Source organism: Phocoena sinus, chromosome 1 (genome assembly GCF_008692025.1).
Source record: "Phocoena sinus isolate mPhoSin1 chromosome 1, mPhoSin1.pri, whole genome shotgun sequence".
In the NCBI taxonomy this organism is placed as follows: Eukaryota; Metazoa; Chordata; class Mammalia; order Artiodactyla; family Phocoenidae; genus Phocoena; species Phocoena sinus.
In genome coordinates, this window is record NC_045763.1 from 32730224 (window position 1) to 32750405 (window position 20182).

General features: G+C 36.3%; 1 protein-coding gene across 1 annotated transcript in view; it reads left to right on the forward strand.

The window, feature by feature from the left end:
* Positions 1-20182, forward strand: part of RLF (RLF zinc finger) — an 80880-nt gene that overhangs the window by 18104 nt on the left and 42594 nt on the right. Inside the window, exons 2-4 of the mRNA XM_032638539.1 lie at positions 13967-14121; positions 15045-15126; positions 18744-18876. Of these exons, the coding sequence (XP_032494430.1) occupies positions 13967-14121; positions 15045-15126; positions 18744-18876 (370 nt within the window). The remainder of the gene's footprint in view (positions 1-13966; positions 14122-15044; positions 15127-18743; positions 18877-20182) is intronic.

The following is a 20182-nucleotide window of genomic DNA, read 5'->3' on the forward strand; positions in this document are numbered from 1 at the left end:
TGCGCTTTGCTGAAAATCAATTAGCCATATGTATGTAGGTCTGTTTCTGGACTTTATTCTGTTCTGTTGATCTATTTGTATACCCTGATGCCATTACCACACTCTTGTGTTGCTTTTTTCAAACAGAAAATACAATGTTATGAAAGCTATATTACACATAGAGACAGGAAGTAGAATGGTGATTGCCAGGGGCTGGAGGGAAGGGGAAATGGGGAGTTATTGTTTAATGGGTCAGTTTCAGTTTTGCAAGATGAAACAAGTTCTGTGGATGGATGTTGGTGATGGTAGCACGGCAGTGTAAATATACTTAATGTCACAGAACTGTACACTTAAAAAAATGGTTAAGGTAGTAAGTTTTGTTACGTGTATTTTGCCACAGTTTTTTAAGCTGTATTGTGCAATGTCTGGTGCAAAATGAGTACTCAGTCATTTCAGTTAAGTGATTTTTAAAAATCAAGACCCAGAGAGGTTAGCTGGCAAATGATGGGGGTAGAGGTTTGAATCCACAGCCGAAAGGCATGTTATTTCACTCTATTACACAACTGCCTCAGAATTGTGATCCTCTTCTCCAGTGTGATAAAGCTTGGATTTAAAAATCTCAAGATTTAAAAGGTATTCTAGATCAGTCTCTTTAGTACTAGTGACTTACTGAAACAGAAATGTGGGGTATTTGAATTTATCCTTCTCTTTCCCCAGTCTTCCTAATCATGCTTATGCACTTCTGTTTCTTGAAAATTGCTCTTCTTAAATCTTAAGACATAAAGTTTACTTTTTTGGGTATTTTTTTATATTGTAGTAAAGTATGCATAATATAAAAATTTTCACTTTAGCTATTTTTAAGCATCAGTTCACAGTGGCTTTAAGTATGTTATGTTGTTATGCAACTATCACCACCATTCATCTTCAGAACATTTTCATCTTCCCACACTGAACCTCTGAACTCACCAGACATTAATCCCCCATTCGTCCCTCTCCCCTGCCTCTGGTAACCACCATTCTGCTTTCTGCCTCTATGAATTTGACTATGGTGCATTTTTATAAGTGGAAACCTATGTCTCTTCGTGACTTGCTTATTTCACTTAGCGTAATAGCTTTAAGATTCATCGAGATTGTAGCATGTGTCAAATTTCCTTTCTTTTTAAGGCTGAATAATATGCCACTGTTTATATACCACAATTTGTTCATCCACCCCTTGATGGATTCTTGGATTGCATCCACCTATTGTAAGTAATGCTGCTATGAACATGGGAACAAATAGCTCTTCAGGTCACTGCTTTCAGTTCTTTTGGGTGTATATCCAGAAGTGAAATTACTAGATCATATGGTAATTCTGTTTAATTTTTGGAGAAACCATCATACATTTTGCACAGTGGCTGAACCATTTTACATTCCCACCAACAATGCACAGGGGTTCCAAATTCTCCACATTTTTGCGAACAATTGTTATTTTCTGTTTGTTTTTGATAATAACTATCCTAATGAGTGTGAAATGGTATCTCACTGTGATTTTGATTTGCATTTCCTACTTACTGATGTTGAACATTTTTTCATGTGCTTATTGGCCATTTGTGTATCTTCTTTGGAGAAATGTCTAAGTCCTTTGCCCATTATTAATTGGGTTTTGTTGTTGTTGAGTTTTAAAGCTTTATATATTTTGGATATTAATCCATTAACAGATGACTTGCAGATATTTTCACCTGTTTTGCAGGTTTTCTTTTTACCACATGGATAGTATCCAAATTTCGGGGTACAAAAGTTTTTAATTTTGATACAGCTCAGTTTATCTGCTTATACTTTTGTTACGTGTGCTCTCAGTATCATGACTAAGAAATCATTTCCAAGTCCAATATCATGAAGCTTTTCCACTGTTTTCTTCCAAGCGTTTTATGATTTTTAGCTCTTAGATCTATTTTTTCCTTTTTTCTTTTCTTTTTTTAATTGAAGTGTAGTTGATTTACAATATTGTGTTAGCTTCAGGTGTACAGCAAAATTATTGTTATACATATATTTTTCAGATTATTTTCCATTATAGGTTATTACAAGATATTGCATATAGTTTCCTGTGATATACAGTAAATCCTTGCTGCTTATCTGGGGTTTTTTTTGTTTTTTAATTTATTTATTTTTGGCTGCATTGGGTCTTCGTTGCGGTGCGCAGGCTTCTTATTGCGGTGGCTTCTCTTGTTGTGGAGCCCGGGCTCTAAGCGCATGGGCTTCAGTAGTTGTGGCTCGCAGGGTCTAGAGTGCAGGCTTAGTAGTTGTGGCGCACAGGCTTACTCGCCTCGCGGCATGTGGGATCTTCCTGGACCAGGGCTCGAACCAGTGTCCCCTGCATTGGCAGGCAGATTCTTAACCACTGTGCCACCAGGGAAGCCCTGCTTATCTGTTTTATATGTAGCAGTTTGTATCTGTTAATCCCATAGTACTCCTAATTTATCCCCCGCTTCCCCTTTGGTAACCATAAGTTTGTTTTCTGTGATTGTTTCGTATATAGATTCATTTTTATTATTTTTTAGATTCCCCATATAAGTGATATCATGTGATATTTGTCTTTCTCTGTCTGACTGACTTCATTTAGTATGATATTCTCTAGGTCCATCCATGTTGCTGCAAATGGCAATATTTCATTCTATTTTATGACTGTAATATTCTATTATGTGGTGTGTGTGTGTGTGTGTATGTGTACACACACATACCACATCTTTTTTTTAATTTTTTATTTATTTATTTATCTATTTTTGGCTGTGTTGGGTCTTCGTTGCTGCACACGGGCTTTCTCCAGTTGCGGCGAGTGGGGGCTACTCCCTGTTTCAGTGCACGGGCTTCTCATTGCAGTGGCTTCCCCCATTGCGGAGCACAGGCTCTAGGCACATGGGTCTCAGCAGTTGCAACACGTGGGCTCAGTAGTTGTGGCTCACAGGCTCTAGAGCACAGTCTCAGTAGATGTGGCACACGAGCCCAGTCGCTCCGCGGCCTGTGGGATCTTCCCGGGCCAGGGATCAAACCTGTGTCCCCCGCATCGGCAGGCAGACTCTCAATCACTGCGCCACCGGGGAAGCCCTCATACCACATCTTCTTAAGCCAGTTGTCTCTTGGTGGGCGCTTGGGTTGTTTCCATCTTGGGTATTGTGAATAATGCTGCTATGAACATTGGGGTACATGTATCTTTTCAAATCAGAGTTTTTGTCTTTTCAGGATATATGCCCAGAGGTGGAATTGCTGGATGATATGGTAGCTTTATTTTCAGTTTTTAAAGGAATCTTCACGCTTTTTTCCATAGTGGCCGCACCAGTTTACGTTCCCACCAACAGTGTAGTAGGGTTCCTTTTTCTCCACGTTCTGTCCAGCATTTGTTATTTGTAGACTTTTTGATGATAGCCATTCTGACTGATGTGAGGTGATATCTCATTGTGGTTTTGATTTGCATTTCTCTGATAATTAGTGATGTTGAGTATCTTTTCATGTGCCTGTTGGTCATCTGTGTGTCTTTTTGGAGAGATGTCTGTTGAGGTCTTCTGCCCATTGTTTGATTGGGTTGTTTGGTTTTTTGATACTGAGTTGTAGGAGTTGTTGGTATATTTTGGATATTAACCCCTTGTCAGTCACATCATTTGCAAATATTTTCTCCTGTTCCATAGGTTGTCTTTTCGTTTTGTTGATGGTTTTGTTTGCTGTGCAAAAGTTTTTAAGTTTCATTAGGTCCCATTTGTTTATTTTTGCTTTTATTTCTTTTGGCTTTGCAGTCTGATCTTAGATCTATTTTGAGCTAATTTATGGTATGAGGTAAGAGTCTAATTCTTTTGCATATGGATATTCAATTTTCCCAACACCGTTTGTTGAAAAGACTGTCCTTTCCCCCACTGAATGGTCTTGGCACCCTGGAAAATCATTTGACCATATATGCGAGGGTTTATTTCTGGACTCCTCTATTTCATTGGTCTGTGTGTCCGTCTTTACTTGAGTACACACTGCTTTGATTACTGTAGCTTTGTAGTAAATTTTGAAATCAGAAAGTATCAGATTTACAACTTCATTCTTCTTTTTCAAGTTTGTTTTGGCAGTTCAAGGTCCCTTGAGATTCTATGTTAATTTTAGGATGGATTTTCTATTTCTACCCCCCCCCCCAAAAAAAAGTCACTGGGATTTTGTTAGGGATTGCATTGAATCTGTGGGTTCCTTTGTATAATATTGACATCTTAACAGTATTGTATTTCAATCCATGGACATTTTCATGACATGTCTTGCCATTTATTTGTGTCTTCTTTAATATCTCTCTTCAAGTTTTTTTAATATATAAATTTATTTATTGATTGATTGCTGCTGTACTGGGTCTTCGTGGCTGTGCGCGGGCTTTCTCTAGTTGCTGTGAGCGGGGGCTACTCTTCATTGTGGTGTGCTGGCTTCTTCTTGCAGTGGCTTCTGTTGTTGTGGAGCACACGCTCTAGGCACGCGGGCTTCAGTAGTTGTGGCACTCAGGCTCAGTAGTTGTGGCTCATGGACTCTAGAGCGCAAGCTCAGTAGTTGTGGCGCATGGGCTTAGTTGCTTCGCGGCATGTGGGATCTTCCCGGACCAGGGCTCGAACCCGTGTCCCCTGCATTGGCAGGCGGATTCTTAACCACTGTGCCACCAGGGAAGCCCTCTCATCAAGTTCTAATAGTTTTCAGTGTGAAAGTCTTTCACTTCCTTGGTTTATTCCTGTTTTTTTGATGTGATTGTAAATGGAATAGTTAACGTCCTTTTCAGATTATTTATTGTTAGTGTATAAAACCACAACTGAGGGAATTCCCTGGCAGTCCAGTTGTTAGGACTGTGTGGTTTCACTGCTGTGGGCCCGGGTTTGATCCCTGGTTGTGGAACTAAGATCCTGCAAGCTGTGCAGCATGGCCAAGAACAAAAAACACAACTGGTTTTTGTATGTTGATTTTGTATCCTGCAACTTTGCTGAACTTGTTTATATGAATAGGTTTTTTGGTGTGGAATATTTAATATATGTAAAATCATGTCATCTGCAAACAGTGATACTGTATTTTTCTTTCCAATTTGGATGCCTTTTATTTCTTTTTCTTGCCTAATTGCTCTCACTAGGACTTCCAGTACTGTATTGAATAGAAGTGGTGAATGTGGATATCCTTCTTCCTGACCTTAAAGGAAAAGCTTTTACTCTTTCACCATTGAGTATAATGTTAGGGTTTTTCATTCGTGGTCTATATTATATGGAGGTAATTTTCTTCTGCTCCTAGTTTGTTGAGTGTTTTTTTTTTTAATCATGCATGAAAGATTGTTGAATTTTTCAAACACTCTTCATCAGTGGAGGTGATCATGTGAGGTATTTTCCCTTCATGCTCTTAACGTGGTGTAGTGCACTAATTGATTTTTATATGCTTTACCATCCTTGCATTCCAGGAATAAATCCCACTTGGTCATAGTGTATAATCCATTTTAGTATGCCATTGAATTCAGTTTGCTAGTATTTTGTTGATGATTTTTGTATCAGTGTTCATAAGGCCTATGGATCTGTAGTTTTCTTTACTTGTAGTCTTTGTCTGGCTTTTGTATCAAGGTAATGCTGGCCTCATAGAATGAGTTAGGATGTATTACCTCTTCAGTTTTTTGGGAAGTTTAACTGTTGATGCTGTTCTCATCCAAGCTCTCTTCCTTACTGTTATTGATAACTGAAATGAAGATACCATATGGGTGCTGTAAAGGAAACATGAAAATTTTTATTCAACCACAGTAGTAATGAAAAGATGATAAATTGAGTAAACAAAAATAATGTATTTCCCTTATCCAGTTGACCCTCAAAAAGTTGTATTTAGGTTGTAATGTACAATAATTGTGACAGTTCCTCAGTCTGTTACTATCTTACATAAATAATAGGAATGTAAATTGGAACAAATTTTCTGGTGCAGAATTTGGCACTATGTAAAGTCTTAAAGAATTATGCATCCTTTGACCCAGCAATTCCATTTATAGAACATTGTCCTAAATATTATATATAATAATGCAGAGTTAGAAACCATCATGCCCAGAAACAGGGACTTGAGTAATAAACTGTGATACACATATGAACTATAAAAATACTGATGTTGAAGAAAATTTTACAAAACAATGTATAGTTTGAGTCCATTAAAATACTGCTATTTAGGCATTAAAAAGCCCTCAAACTTAATATTACCCTGTTAACAGTGGTCTATTTTTGGGTAGTGATAGTGTAGATTGTTGACATTTTTATTTTTGCTTCTCTATTGATCCATATTTCTTAAACAATAAAGGATATTAATTTTATGAAAAAACAGCAAAAGATATTTTTGAAAATGAAATGAAGTTAGAAAGCATAGTTAAATCCCATGACAGAATTACTATCTAAAAATAATCTTGGTAGGCTGGGATGATGAACTGAATCCAGGATAGATGAATAGGTAGGTAGATAGAGTAATAAGTAAGTCATATTTCTAGATTTTAAAGAAACAACTGTAACCAATGTAGAAAGTGTGAGGTGGGGCCTAATAGCAACATATGTAAAAGATTTAAAAGTTGTAATTTACTCTAGCCACTTTCTGAATGTAAGCAGCCAGCTGTTCTCTTCTCATTCCATCTCACACCCAGCTTAGTCTCTTCTAGGGAAACCTCCCGTGCTTCCTCACCAACGGATGTAAAGTCTTGTCACTGTTTGCCCTATCTGTTCTATTGGTCTTTTCTGACTTTGTTCAAGTTACTGTCTACTTGGAGTCCTGTTCCCCTCACTTTTGAATTTTCAAACTTGACCTGTACCTCAGAAATCCAGCTCAAGTGCTACCCCCTGCTGAAAGCCTGTCTGTCATAGTGCAATCACATTTTACTCAAATTTATGTAATTCTGGGAATTTCATGAGTTGAGAAATTAAAATCAGTAAGATTTCTCGTTTTATGTGTAAAATTTGAAATAATGAAAATCCTCCTCTATTAAAAGTCACATAATTTCCTGTTGCCACAGGACATGCAGCTTTAACAAGTACCAGATATTTTTTTGTCATTTCTTTGTGAACCACCAGCATTCTGAACTGTAGAATATTAATCAGCACTATTGCTGGAAAACTTTCCCCAGAAGCAGTCATTTTAAATGGAAATTAAATGTTGTAAACTCTCAGGAAGAAGGCCAAATGATGACCATGATACTACTTACTGTAAAAGGTTAAAGTTAACACCTGGTGGGGAAAGTAGAGTTTTAAAACACACCTAAAATAGTTGTAGAATTGTGCATTCTGAAAAGTCTCGTAGCACAGTAATTAAGTGTGGGCTCTGGAGTCAGATGACACTAGTTCAAATCCTAACATTTAATACCAGGTGTCTTTTGGAAAATAACTTAATCTCTCTGTGCTTTGGTTTCCCCATTTTAAAAATGAGCTGATGCCACAGCAATCAGAGAAGAAAAGGAAATAAAAGGAATCCAAATCTGAAAAGAAGAAGTAAAGCTGTCACTGTTTGCATGTGACATGATACTATACATAGGGGATCCTAAAGATGCTACCAGAAAACTACTAGAGCTAATCAATGAATTTGGTAAAGTAGCAGGATACAAAATTAATGCACAGAAATCTTTGGCATTCTTATACACTAATGATGAAAAATCTGAAAGTGAAATCAAGAAAACACTCCCATTTACCACTGCAACAAAAAGAATAAAATATCTAGGAATAAACCTACCTAAGGAGATGAAAGACCTGTATGCAGAAAATTATAAGACACTGATGAAAGAAATTAAAGATGATACAAATAGATGGAAAGATATACCATGTTCTTGGATTGGAAGAATAAACATTGTGAAAATGACTCTACTACCCAAAGCAATCTACAGATTCAATGCAATCCCTGTCAAACTACCACTGGCATTTTTCACAGAGCTAGAACAAAAAATTTCACAATTTGTATGGAAACACAAAAGACCCCGAATAGCCAAAGCAATCTTGAGAATGAAAAATGGAGCTGGAGGAATCAGCTCTCTGACTTCAGACTATACTACAAAGCTACAATAATCAAGACAGTATGGTACTGGCACAAAAACAGAAAGATAGATCAATGGAACAGGTTAGAAAGCCCAGAGATAAACCCACGCACATATGGTCACCTTATCTTTGATAAAGGAGGCAGGAATGTATAGTGGAGAAAGGGCAGCCTCTTCAATAAGTGGTGCTGGGAAAACTGGACAGGTACATGTAAAAATATGAGATTAGATCACTCCCTAGCACCATACACAGAAATAAGCTCAAAATGGATTAAAGACCTAAATGTAAGGCCAGAAACTATCAAACTCTTAGAGGAAAACATAGGCAGAACACTCTGTGACATAAATCACAGCAAGATCCTTTTTGACCCACCTCCTAGAGAAATGGAAGTAAAAACAAAAATAAACAAATGGGACCTAATGAAACTAAAGCTTTTGCACAGCAAAGGAAATCATAAACAAGACCAAAAGACAGCCCTCAGAATGGGAGAAAATATTTGCAAATGAAGCAACTGACAAAGGATTAATCTCCAAAATTTACAAGCAGTTCATGCAGCTCAATAACAAAAAAACAAACAACCCAATCCAAAAACGGGCAGAAGACCTAAATAGACATTTCTCCGAAGAAGATAATACAGACTGCCAACAAACACATGAAAGAATGCTCAACATCATTAATCATTAGAGAAATGCAAATCAAAAAACTACAATGAGATATCATCTCACACCAGTCAGAATGGCCATCATCAAAAAATCTAGAAACAATAAATGCTGAGAGGATGTGGAGAAAAGGGAACACTCTTGCACTGCTGGTGGGAATGTGAATTAGTACAGCCACTATGGAGAACAATATGGAGGTTCCTTAAAAAACTACAAATAGAACTACCATATGACCCAGCAACCCCACTATTGGGTATATACCCTGAGAAAACCATAATTCAAAAAGAGTCATGTACCAAAATGTTCATTGCAGCTCTATTTACAATAGCCAGGAGATGGAAACAACCTAAGTGTCCATCATCAGATGAATGGATAAAGAAGATGTGGCACATATATACAATGGAATATTACTCAGCCATAAAAAGAAACGAAGTTGAGCTATTTGTAATGAGGTGGATGGACCTAGAGTCTGTCATACAGAGTGAAGTAAGTCAGAAAGAGAAAAACAAATACCGTATGCTAACACATATATATGGAATTTAAGGGAAAAAAATGTCATGAAGAACCTAGGGTAAGACAGGAATAAAGACACAGACCTACTAGAGAATGGACTTGAGGATATGGGGAGGGGGAAGGGTAAGCTGTGACAAAGAGAGTGGCATGGACATATATACACTACCAAACGTAAAATAGATAGCTAGTGGGAAGCAGCCGCATAGCACAGGGAGATCAGCTAGGTGCTTTGTGACCGCCTGGAGGGGTGGGATAGGGAGGGTGGGGGGGAGGGAGACGCAAGAGGGAAGAGATATGGGAACATATGTATATGTATAACTGATTCACTTTGTTATAAAGCAGAAACTAACACACCATTGTAAAGCAATTATACTCCAATAAAGATGTAAAAAAAAATGAGCTGATGATAAATCACCTAGCTCTTCAGGTTGTTGTATTAAATGTTCGTAGCATGTAAAGCTCTTAGGAAGATACCTAGTGCATACTGTGTGCTCAAAAACAATAACTATGGTTATTCCACCGGAAAAATTAGTCTTGAACCATTTGAGTTTTAAATTGGAATGCATCCCTGCATAAAATATGACCATCATGAAGAAAAGAATTCTCCATCCTTGATAGTTTCAGAGAATAGGATGCTACCAGTCTCTTTGAAACCATGTAGTAAGGAATGTATGAAACCATGTAGTGAGGAATATAGATAGAATTGGGATAGGGAAGAGATTCTTTCGTTCACTGTAAACATAATACTTATTAAAGAAAATTTGGGAAGAATTTCAGAAAATTATAAAAATATAGAAAATTGTTTATAATCCTACTACTACTCCAGTGCTAATAACCGTATTAGCTGAGTTCCTTCTAGTTATTTTCCCTGTGCATTAATTTTTTTGGGTACAAGTACGTTATGACTACAACACGTACACAGAACTGGAGGATATTTAGCCTAGAGAAGTAAACTGTTGTAGCATTCCAGGTGAGGGGTGTTGGGGGCCTGGTCTAGGTCACTGTCTGTAGAAATAAAGCATAAGATCACAGACAAAGGTATTTCTGCAGTTGAATCAGCAAACTTTGGTGTGGTGGTTTCAAGGACAGGTTTTTTTAGCTCTGGCTCCTGAAAAGAAGCAGATGGAACATAGGAGGAAGAACATATTTGCTGGGGAAGATGTTTGTTTTCAACATGTTGAATTTTAGATTTGACTAGGACATCCAGATGGAAATGTCTAACAGGCATTTGAGGTATATAGCAAGGACTTGAGAGATAATCTGCCTTGGATATGAATGAGAGCACCCCAGTAAGAATGTTTAAAATAATCAAAGATGGTACCTGATTGGGCTAATTTATCTGACCTCTCAGTGTATTTAGTTCTTTAAGGGCAGGATAAGAGTCTTCACCTCTAGTACCCAGCACAGTATTGCCACATAGTAAACTTTTGTAGCGTAAATGCATTTACTGAAACAAAGAGAAGAGGCCATTAATTTGGTCTCTGAAGAATGCCAGTGAACTTGAGGGAGTCATAGTTATCATTTATTGCCCCTTTCTTATTCAGTTTTGTTGGTGTCTAAAATTTAAATGTCTAAAGAAAAATAAGAGACTTCCATTTTTCTTTTCTGCTTCTCATGGAATTTTGTTTACATGAGGTACTTAAAATGTCATTTGGATGGCTGTAATTCATTCAGTTTCATCTTGCATTTTTAAAAAAGATGATAATGAAGATTGTTCCAGTGATTCTTCCAATGTCCAGAGTATGCTCATAGTGGACATGTTAAGGACACCTCCTTAATGTGATTAACATATAAGGGGGGAAAACATTTAGGAATATAAAAAATATATAAATCAGTATAGGGAAAAACGTAAACATAAATAGTCATGGGGTATTGAATCTTTGAAATTGTGTAACTTGTTGGGAGTCTTAATGGAATGTCCGTGTCAGAAGATACTAGATTGGTGGCAGGAGCTTCTGAGTGGGAAGGTGGACTGTGGAAAGAATAACCTCATCTGTATGCACTATGCCCTTCTCTTTGCATACTTTAGCCAGTAGTTGGTTAATTTGCATGTGTGGTTTCAACTATCATGCTGTGTTGACTTACTCTGAAAGCTGCACGAGGATAGGCCCCCATCTCTTTTCCCCCAGTACCTAGCTCCTTACTAGAGTAGGCTCTCAAAAAATATTTGTCAAATGGATAGAATGATGAGTTTATTCAGTAAAATGGTAAATTTATTCAGTAAACATTTAATGAGACTTGAATGTCCTATGGAGATGGAAGGGGGTAGAAGAGTGTTAGGCCTGTAAAGATTGATAAGATAAATCTGACCTCCGGAGCATAAAATCTGCTACTGAATATAAATTTGTAAAGCCCTCTGGTTTTCAGATTAACCAATGCAGACAGTAAGTAATTTGCTGATCTAAAACAATCTCGTTCTGACATAGATTTTAATACATTTCTTCAGAGAGATTATGTGAAATCTTTTTTATGTAACTGATAAGCACACGATTCTGCATTCCTTCTCTTCACTGTTTTAGCTAGAAAGGATTGTTGTGGGGTCAGTTTTATGATCCTGTTATTATTTTTTTTTCTTATTTTACTAAAATTTGGGATTTGATTAGATGGGGACATAATGCTTTTCTGAAAATACAGAAAGAGCCCACTTCTCTAAAGTGACTGTGATAAAGCAGCAAGATACTGAATTGAAATGGGTGTACTAAAATAGCTTAACTGGCTTGATCATTCAAGTATGCAAAGATCAGATAATCCAGTGTGTTAGTTAAGAGAACTTTTACTGTATATGGTATAATGGTTGATCATATATTTCCCTGTTAAGTTTTTTTGTTTGTTTTAAATAATCAAGACCAGTCAGTTCTTAATTATCAGAACAGATATAGGGACTGTTATTGTGAAAACTGCAGAAGATCAGTGGAATCCTGCAGTGCCACCACAGCTGTTGGTAGTTTGCTAAGCAGAAAAATCAGAAGACAGGAAGTTAGAAGAAATTATTATTGAAGTAGCCTTAACTCCCTAGCCCAGTCAGAATGTGTGTTCTAGGGGGGGAAAACTTGCACAATTCAAGTCTTAACCTAACGAGATGTATCAGTTAAGCATAAGCAAAACCTATTCAGTTGTTAGAGGAAAGAAATATATTAATAGTAGGGAGAGCAACTTTGTGGAACCTAGAAAGAGAGACCCCAAACCAGAATTTGGCAGATTTTCCACACTGTCCAAAGAGAACAGAAGCCAGCTTTCTGTCATCATTTGAACACATGTAATTTATCAGGCTTTATTGTGGTTGTGTTTTCCTTTGTTTTAGATTTTAAACTCACCAGATAACCTCTTATGTCAAAGTATGGGGAATGGGGACCATAGGTGGTAATATGACTGTCCCCCATTGTAAACAAATGAACTGGCATTTGGCATGTATATTAGTTTTTGAAATAAACTTCATTAAAAATAAAAACCTCAACCTTTTATAAATTGGTAAGTATAAATTAAGCCTAATAAGTTCTACGTGTGTAGAAAAAAGAGCTGAGAGGGCTACACTCAGCAATAAGTCTCTTGTGTAAGTCAGGGATCATATTCTTATCCTTGTATACCCAGTGTATTGGCACATGGTTGATGTTCAATTTAATGTTGTATTAATGAAACATTACTGAATTTCAGAAATGGTAACTCCAGACCTCTAGTGAGAACAACTATAGGCGTTTTATGGCTTTATTCTTAGATTTATTCTCATGTCAAAAGAGCAGTCTGCCTTTTCTTTAACTCAGCAGAAACAATTCATTAAGTGATGAAAATAGAATCCTCTAAACAAACCAAATGCGAATCAAAACTGCAATGAGATATCATCTCACACTGGTCAGAATGACCATCATCAAAAAATCTACAAACAATAAATGCTGGAGAGGATGTGGAGAAAAGGGAACACTGTTGCACTGTTGGTGGGTATGTAAATTGATACAGCCACTATGGAGAACAGTATGGAGATTCCTTAAAAAACGACAAATAGAACTACCACACGACCCAGCAATCCCACTACTGGGTATATACCCTGAGAAAACCGTAATTCAAAGAGTCATGTACCAATATGTTCATTGCAGCTCTATTTACAATAGCCAGGAGATGGAAACAACCTAAGTGTCTATCAACAGATGAATGGATAAAGAAGATGTGGCACATATATACAGTGGAATATTACTCAGCCATAAAAAGAAATGAAATTGAGCTATTTGTAATGAGGTGGATGGACCTAGAGTCTGTCATACAGAGTGAAGTAAGTCAGAAAGAGAAAAACAAATACCGTATGCTAACACATATATATGGAATCAAAGGTCATGAAGAACCTAGGGGTAAGACGGGAATAAAGACACAGACCTACTAGAGAATGGACTTGAGGATATGGGGAGGGGGAAGGGTAAGCTGTGACAAAGTGAGAGAGTGGCATGGGCATATATACACTACCAAACGTAAAATAGATAGCTAGTGGGAAGCAGCCGCATAGCACAGGGAGATCAGCTAGGTGGTTTCTGACCACCTAGAGGGGTGGGATAGGGAAGGTGGGAGGGAGGGAGACGCAAGAGGGAAGAGATATGGGAACATATGTATATGTATAACTGATTCACTTTGTTATAAAGCAGAAACTAACACCATTGTAAAGCAATTATACTCCAATAAAGATGTTAAAAAAACAAAAAGGCAAATAAAAGGTGTATGCATCTGTTAGACAAAAAGGAAGGGGTAGTGCATTTGAGAACAAAGATAGTCTTGTGTGTTTCATTGTCTTTATTTTTTTTTAATAATTAAAACTCTAACTTTATTTTTTAGACCTTATTGCAATATGCAAGCAGCAAGAATGCATCAGAACATATTGTGTATCTTCTGGAGGTATATCGACTTGCCATCCAAAGCTTTGCCAGTGCTCGCCCATATTTAACTACTGAATGCGAAGATGTCCTCTTAGTGCTTGGCAGATTAGTACTGTAAGTTTAAGAACTTAAATCCCTCTTAAAATTGAGTATTTTTGGTTGTAATGTTTGCCTGACTTCTCTTTACTATGGCATCACATTGTTCAAAACAACATCAGGGTCATACCTTTGAATGAAATTTCCTTAGCTCTGAGCCTTTATATTCACATTTTGAGGAGATAAAGTATAAGTGAAGCTCCAGCCAAGCAACATAATCTTTAATTGCCTCGAGTCTCTTTTCCTTCTCAGGCTTAGAATGATGCATTTTCTCTCTGTCCTTAGGAATAGATCAAGTGAAGTGACAAGAGTATCTGGAAGCTGTGGTGGTCTTTGAGGAACACTTTGGGGGGAAACACTGTGAAATTCTGCAATACAATTATATTATTTGAACTAAGAATTACACTAGCAGAAAATATCAGGGTACAGTATAAGATTACCACCCCAAGGGTCCATGATAATCTAGCTGCTGTTTTAATATTTGGCTGCCTAATAGCAGACAGAGTTACACCTTTAATGTATTTATTTGCAAATTGAAAAAATACAACAGCTGTTAGTTTTTAGTTGTGGAATCACCTTGATTCAGTTTGCAGATTGTTTGGTGGGATAAATTCTAGTCTGGGTGGTCCATTTTATTTTTCTCTGGTCTTACCTGTTTTCCTTCCTATTTTCCCAAACCCCAAACCTCTAACTTTTTACTTTTTTTTTTGCAACATAAACATTCCTGGTTTTATAATCCCATTATTCCTCCTCTAAAGCCTCATAGTTTTTCTTTTTTTAAAGTTGAAAATATAACAATGTTGAATGAAATTTTGAAGAGTGAAAAACAAATTTAAAATAGTCTAAATAAATGTAAAATGTATATTCAGTATCACTGTCATACTGTACTTGATTATGACTATAACCACCATTATATACTGACTTAGTTATTCATATTCTAGGAGTTGCTTTGAATTACTGCTTTCAGTGTCTGAAAGTGAACTGCCATGTGAAGCCTGGGTACTCTTCCTTCAGTCTTTACAGGTGAGTTGATGTGGCCTCAAAAAAGGTCTCTGTTTAGGTATTCAAGACATGTAGTTAATTTCTCCCAGCAAACTAAAATTGGAAACTTAGAACAAAAACAAATTCATTATATATTGGTAGTAAGTTCATGAAATGAGGAGGCCTTCCAGATGAAGGGAGTGTGCTAAAAGTTTTTTTTTTCCTTATTATTTGGTTTTGTTAGCCTTTACATAGCTTAGAAACAAAAAAAGTTTTCATTCTTCAGACACAAAGTTTTAGGCAGAATAAAGCTATTAAAATGTAAGATTGTATATGTTTATAAGGTAGCGGTATTTGCTTCATTGATAGTACACTTATCTAGTAATTTCCCCCTAACACTTCAGGGACTTACAATGCTAAGTCTCTTAAACCGTCAAAATAGTCATCAGAGATTGTGTGCATGCATTTTCAACAGGAGAGCTACGTTGGCTCTTATATTGGCTTGATTATCAGAATTCTTAGATGAGCAGATCAGAAAGCAGGAAGTTGGGGAGGGGAGAGTAAGGTAGGAGGAAAAACAATAGGAAGCAAATTTGCCTGTTACCAGTAGAGATAGAAAAACTATTTAAAGAAAATAGACATAATAAGTAAATAACTACCATTCATTTATTATCATTAATTATGTACCGAACAGTACTCTACATTGTTTTTACATTTTGTATCTTTTAATCAAATTGCAAACCTTATACCGTAGAGATCATTTGAATCTCCATTTATAAATGGGGAGACAGGCATAGAGAGGTGAATTAGCTTGCCCAAAGTTACACCTAGATTAATACCTAGAGCTTGCTCTGTTTAACCGCTTCCTCGAGGACACAAACTCCATAGTAGCTTGCACTTGTTTCATGAAGGCATAAGTAAAGATTTGCATGTTAACAGACACACCTCGTTATCTGGAAATTTCTTTCCTCTAGGATAAAAAATCCAAAATGAAATGATATAATGTTAATCTTTAGATTTTCTGTTTGAGGAGAAGAATTCTTCGTCATGCTCTTGGCCTGATTTAATCCCTGTAATGTCCTAACTCTTCACATATTCATACAGCTGCTGTTAAAATCATCTTTCATACAGAGCATATTGATTTTGTCATTCTGCCTGCCAGTAGTTTTGTCCTGGCATACGACATTCTAGAAGGGCAAGTGTACTTATTCTTATTAAGGCTGTTACTATTATTATTAGTAGTATCCTTTGAAGAGAGAATACTCTCATATTTCTTCATTCTTTTCTTAGATTGTATGCCTGAATAAAATGTTTGCCTTCCCTCTGACCTGTGTAACTTTGCCCGGTATTTATCAGACATTTAGGATATATATATTCACATTTCTGAATATGTGTTTAATAAATGCAGTAGAGGTACAGATAAATATAAGACATGGTCCCTGTAGAAATCTGAGACATAAAACCTTGAGGTTTTCTTATTTTAGGTGATAAATGGATAAGGCAGCAGGTAGTTTTGAGGATACTTTTGGTAAGAGAATAGTTTTACAAGAGCAGGCCACAGAGAGCATTCTCAACCACTGTTTATAGTTGTGTAACCCTTCCAGACCTTTTCATTATGGATATAAAAATACGTTCTGAAATGAAATTTTAAATAAAGAAAAATGAGATCCTGTTTTTTTGCAACTTTTTTTAACTTAATGATTTTAACATGGACATGTATCTAGGATTGCATATGTAGTTCTCCCTTGATGACTGCCTGGGATTCTGTTATGTGGTTGCACCATAAATTATTTGGCCAAATCTCTTTGCTGTTTATTGTAAACAGTGGTAGAGTGAACGTCTTGTGCTAGTATTTCTGTATTGTAGATTTCAAGATGCGGATAGTTTTACCTTAAAAAAGAAACAAATCTAAGTTTTTAAATTACTTTTAAAATTCCACCATAGTTTTTAAGGACTCTAATGTTATTTTTTTAAAGTGCCTGCCTCCCTGCCTCCCTCCCTTCCTTCATTCCTTCCTTCTTCTCTCTTCATTCATTCATTCATTTATTCATTCATTGGCTGCACTGTGAGGCTTGTGGGATCTTACTTCCCTGACCAGGGGTTGAAGCCATGCCCCCTGCAGTGGAAACGCAGAGTCCTAACCACTGGACCACCTAATGTTATTTTTTAAAAGTAACTTTGCTATAATATATATATGTGTATGTGTATATATATGTAATAAAGGATTACACATCATCTTACTCAGAATAAACTGTATTTTGAACAGATGAAAAATTAGAAAATTGTTTTTAACCCAAACAGTGGCTTTTTATTTTAGTTGCTATGTATCATGGGGGTGACAGTGTTCTGCTAAAGTGTAATGGTATAGGGCTGTTAGGTGTTACAAATATGTTAACCAGACACAGCACATTCTGACATAGAATCTTCATCTTCACTGCAAAGTAAATGCCTGTTGTCCTAAGTTAAGGAAAAAGAAGCCTGAGGACAGGTCAAGCCATTTCAAGCCATTAAAGGAAAATTATAGCATTTAAATATTGCTGTTAGTTAACTGTTATTTGGAAATATCACTTTCTGTGTCAGTTTTAAAACCTTTCTTAGCAGAAGATAACTCAGTATATGGTGCATGTGTGTGTGTATTAAAACCCTGTCGTTCTGACATGAAAATTAAGGGGAAAAAAGCAAACTTTATATTTTATTTAAGTGAATATAAGATTATAGTCTTAGGTCTATGAACATTTTTAACCTATATTTTATTTTCCAAAGAAGTACTGCTACCAGTGAAAGCTTATGTTCCTTGAGAATTTCAGCAGTCTAAAATAAGGGAAAACAAGTTAAAATTTTAGAATATGGAAACAACCAATAATCCTCACTAGTAATAAAAGACAGTGAGATATATGCTTAATTATTTATGTCAAGTTAAATTTCTGACCTCTTACCTCCCCGCCCTTTGTGTATATAAGTATTTTAAAGAATAAACTATTGGCAATTATATTTTGTTTGTTTTCTGAGGAGATAGAATGACAGCTAATAACTTGCATTTCCATGACTTTTAGCTAGAGCCATCTATCATTTTTCTGTGTACTTTAAAAATTTTTTGGCTGCGCAGCATGTGAGATCACAGTTCCCCCACCAGGGATTGAACCCGCGCCCCCTGCATTGGAAGCACAGAGTCCCAACTGCTGGACCGCCAGGGAAGTCCCTGGAGCCATCTATCATTTTAAAAGTCCTTTGATAGAAGAATTTAAACAATTAAAAAGATATATAACAATAGATGTCATTAAGTCATACTTCTGTTAGAAGGAATAGGTTGCCTGTGTGAATACTGCAGAATCTTTTTAAAAGAAATCTGTGCCAGTGGCCTTAAAATAATTGAGTAATTCAAGGATGGAAATTGAATTGTGATCATTTTACCTAGGAGAATTCAGGAAAACATTTTAAAGGTACTCTTTAACTTAGTGAAAATGCCCTAGTTTCATTTTTTAAAAAGCAGCAACAGAATTTCACAAAACTTTGAGGATAGTTTTTTTTCTGCTTATTTATTTTTAGGAAATCCAAGATATAGGTCTTTTCATAGACATTCAGATATATTGAAAGGGCAAAATGACTTTTTATATTGCCTGTTTTATGGATATGCTTTTTTTTTTCTTCTTTTTTTTAAGGAGTCACATGATGCATTATTGGAATTTGGGAATAATAACCTACAAATACTGGTTCATGTTACCAAGGAGGGAGTGTGGAAAAACCCTGTTCTTCTTAAAATTCTGTCTCAACAGCCAGTAGAAACAGAAGAAGGTAAGCTTAAAACTATACTGACTATTGAAGGAGGATTTAGTTCTAAGAGAATTAAAATTTTTTTCTGTGTTAAAATTTTGTGAATTTCACCTGTGTATCTATAACCAATCGTTCTCTTATCCTTTGAATAGTAAAAACTAACCATTAGCACTTAATGTTTTGCTTAAGGATTCTTGAATATTTTTGTAGTGTTTTAAAAGTATCCCTTTATACTTGTTTTTAAATGTTGCATTGACTGACAATGTTTATGCCGAGTTCCTGAGATAGAAATTAATAATCTGCTTCCAGTCCTTGGTATATAGTAGAGCTTTGCTTATAATGATATTTTGTTTACTGGTTACTACAGCTGAGGATTATGAAAAAAATTACTTATTTTAAATTTATGAAACATTGGAATTTAGCGTTTTTATAGGATATGCAAAGAAAGAAAATTCTTACAAAGTTGTCAGTTTAAGTCCAGAAGATTTATGGGTTTGAGCTGACATAGTTGACATTTGCATTTTAGACACACAAAATATCTCATTTTATATGTCCAACAATTATGATTTCATTTGCTTTAAGTTAGTGGAAAGTTAAAAAGGATCACATTCTGTTAAGTATGTTTCTGGGATAAGAATGAGTTTCAGAACAGTTTTTATTTACACTTTAGATAGATTTTTAAAAAATTTTATTTTATTAAAAAAATTTTTTTTAATTTATTTTTGGCTGCATTGGATCTTTGTTGCTGCGCGCAGGCTTTCTCTAGTTGCGGTGAGCAGGGGCTACTCTTCTTTACGGTGCATGGGCTTCTCATTGTGGTGGCTTCTCTTGTTGCAGAGCACAGGCTCTAGGCATGCGGGCTTCAGTAGTTGTGGCACGGAGGCTCAGCAGTTGTGGCTCGCGAGCTCTAGAGCACAGGCTCAGTAGTTGTAGTGCACGGGCTTAGTTGCTCCACGGCATGTGGGATCTTCCCGGACCAGGGCTCGAACTCGTGTCCCCTGCATTGGCAGGTGGATTCTTAACCACTGCGCCACCAGGAAAGTCCCATTTTTTATAGATCTTTAGTTCAGGTCTCAGAACAGGCCTTTTGAATGTTGATATCTTAAAATATTACAGTTAGCTTATTCATTCACCAAGTTTGATCACCTATTGTATACATGCTGTTTGGGTTTTTCTGTATAGTCAGAAGATTGATAATAAGAGTGTTTAGATTTTCTCTTGGTCCCTTTCCTCTGATAATTCTACTGCTTATCAGTTACACGGACAAGAAAAAAAATGAATAAGGAGAATAGCTGTTAAATAGAAAATAGATTGCTATTTATTGTTT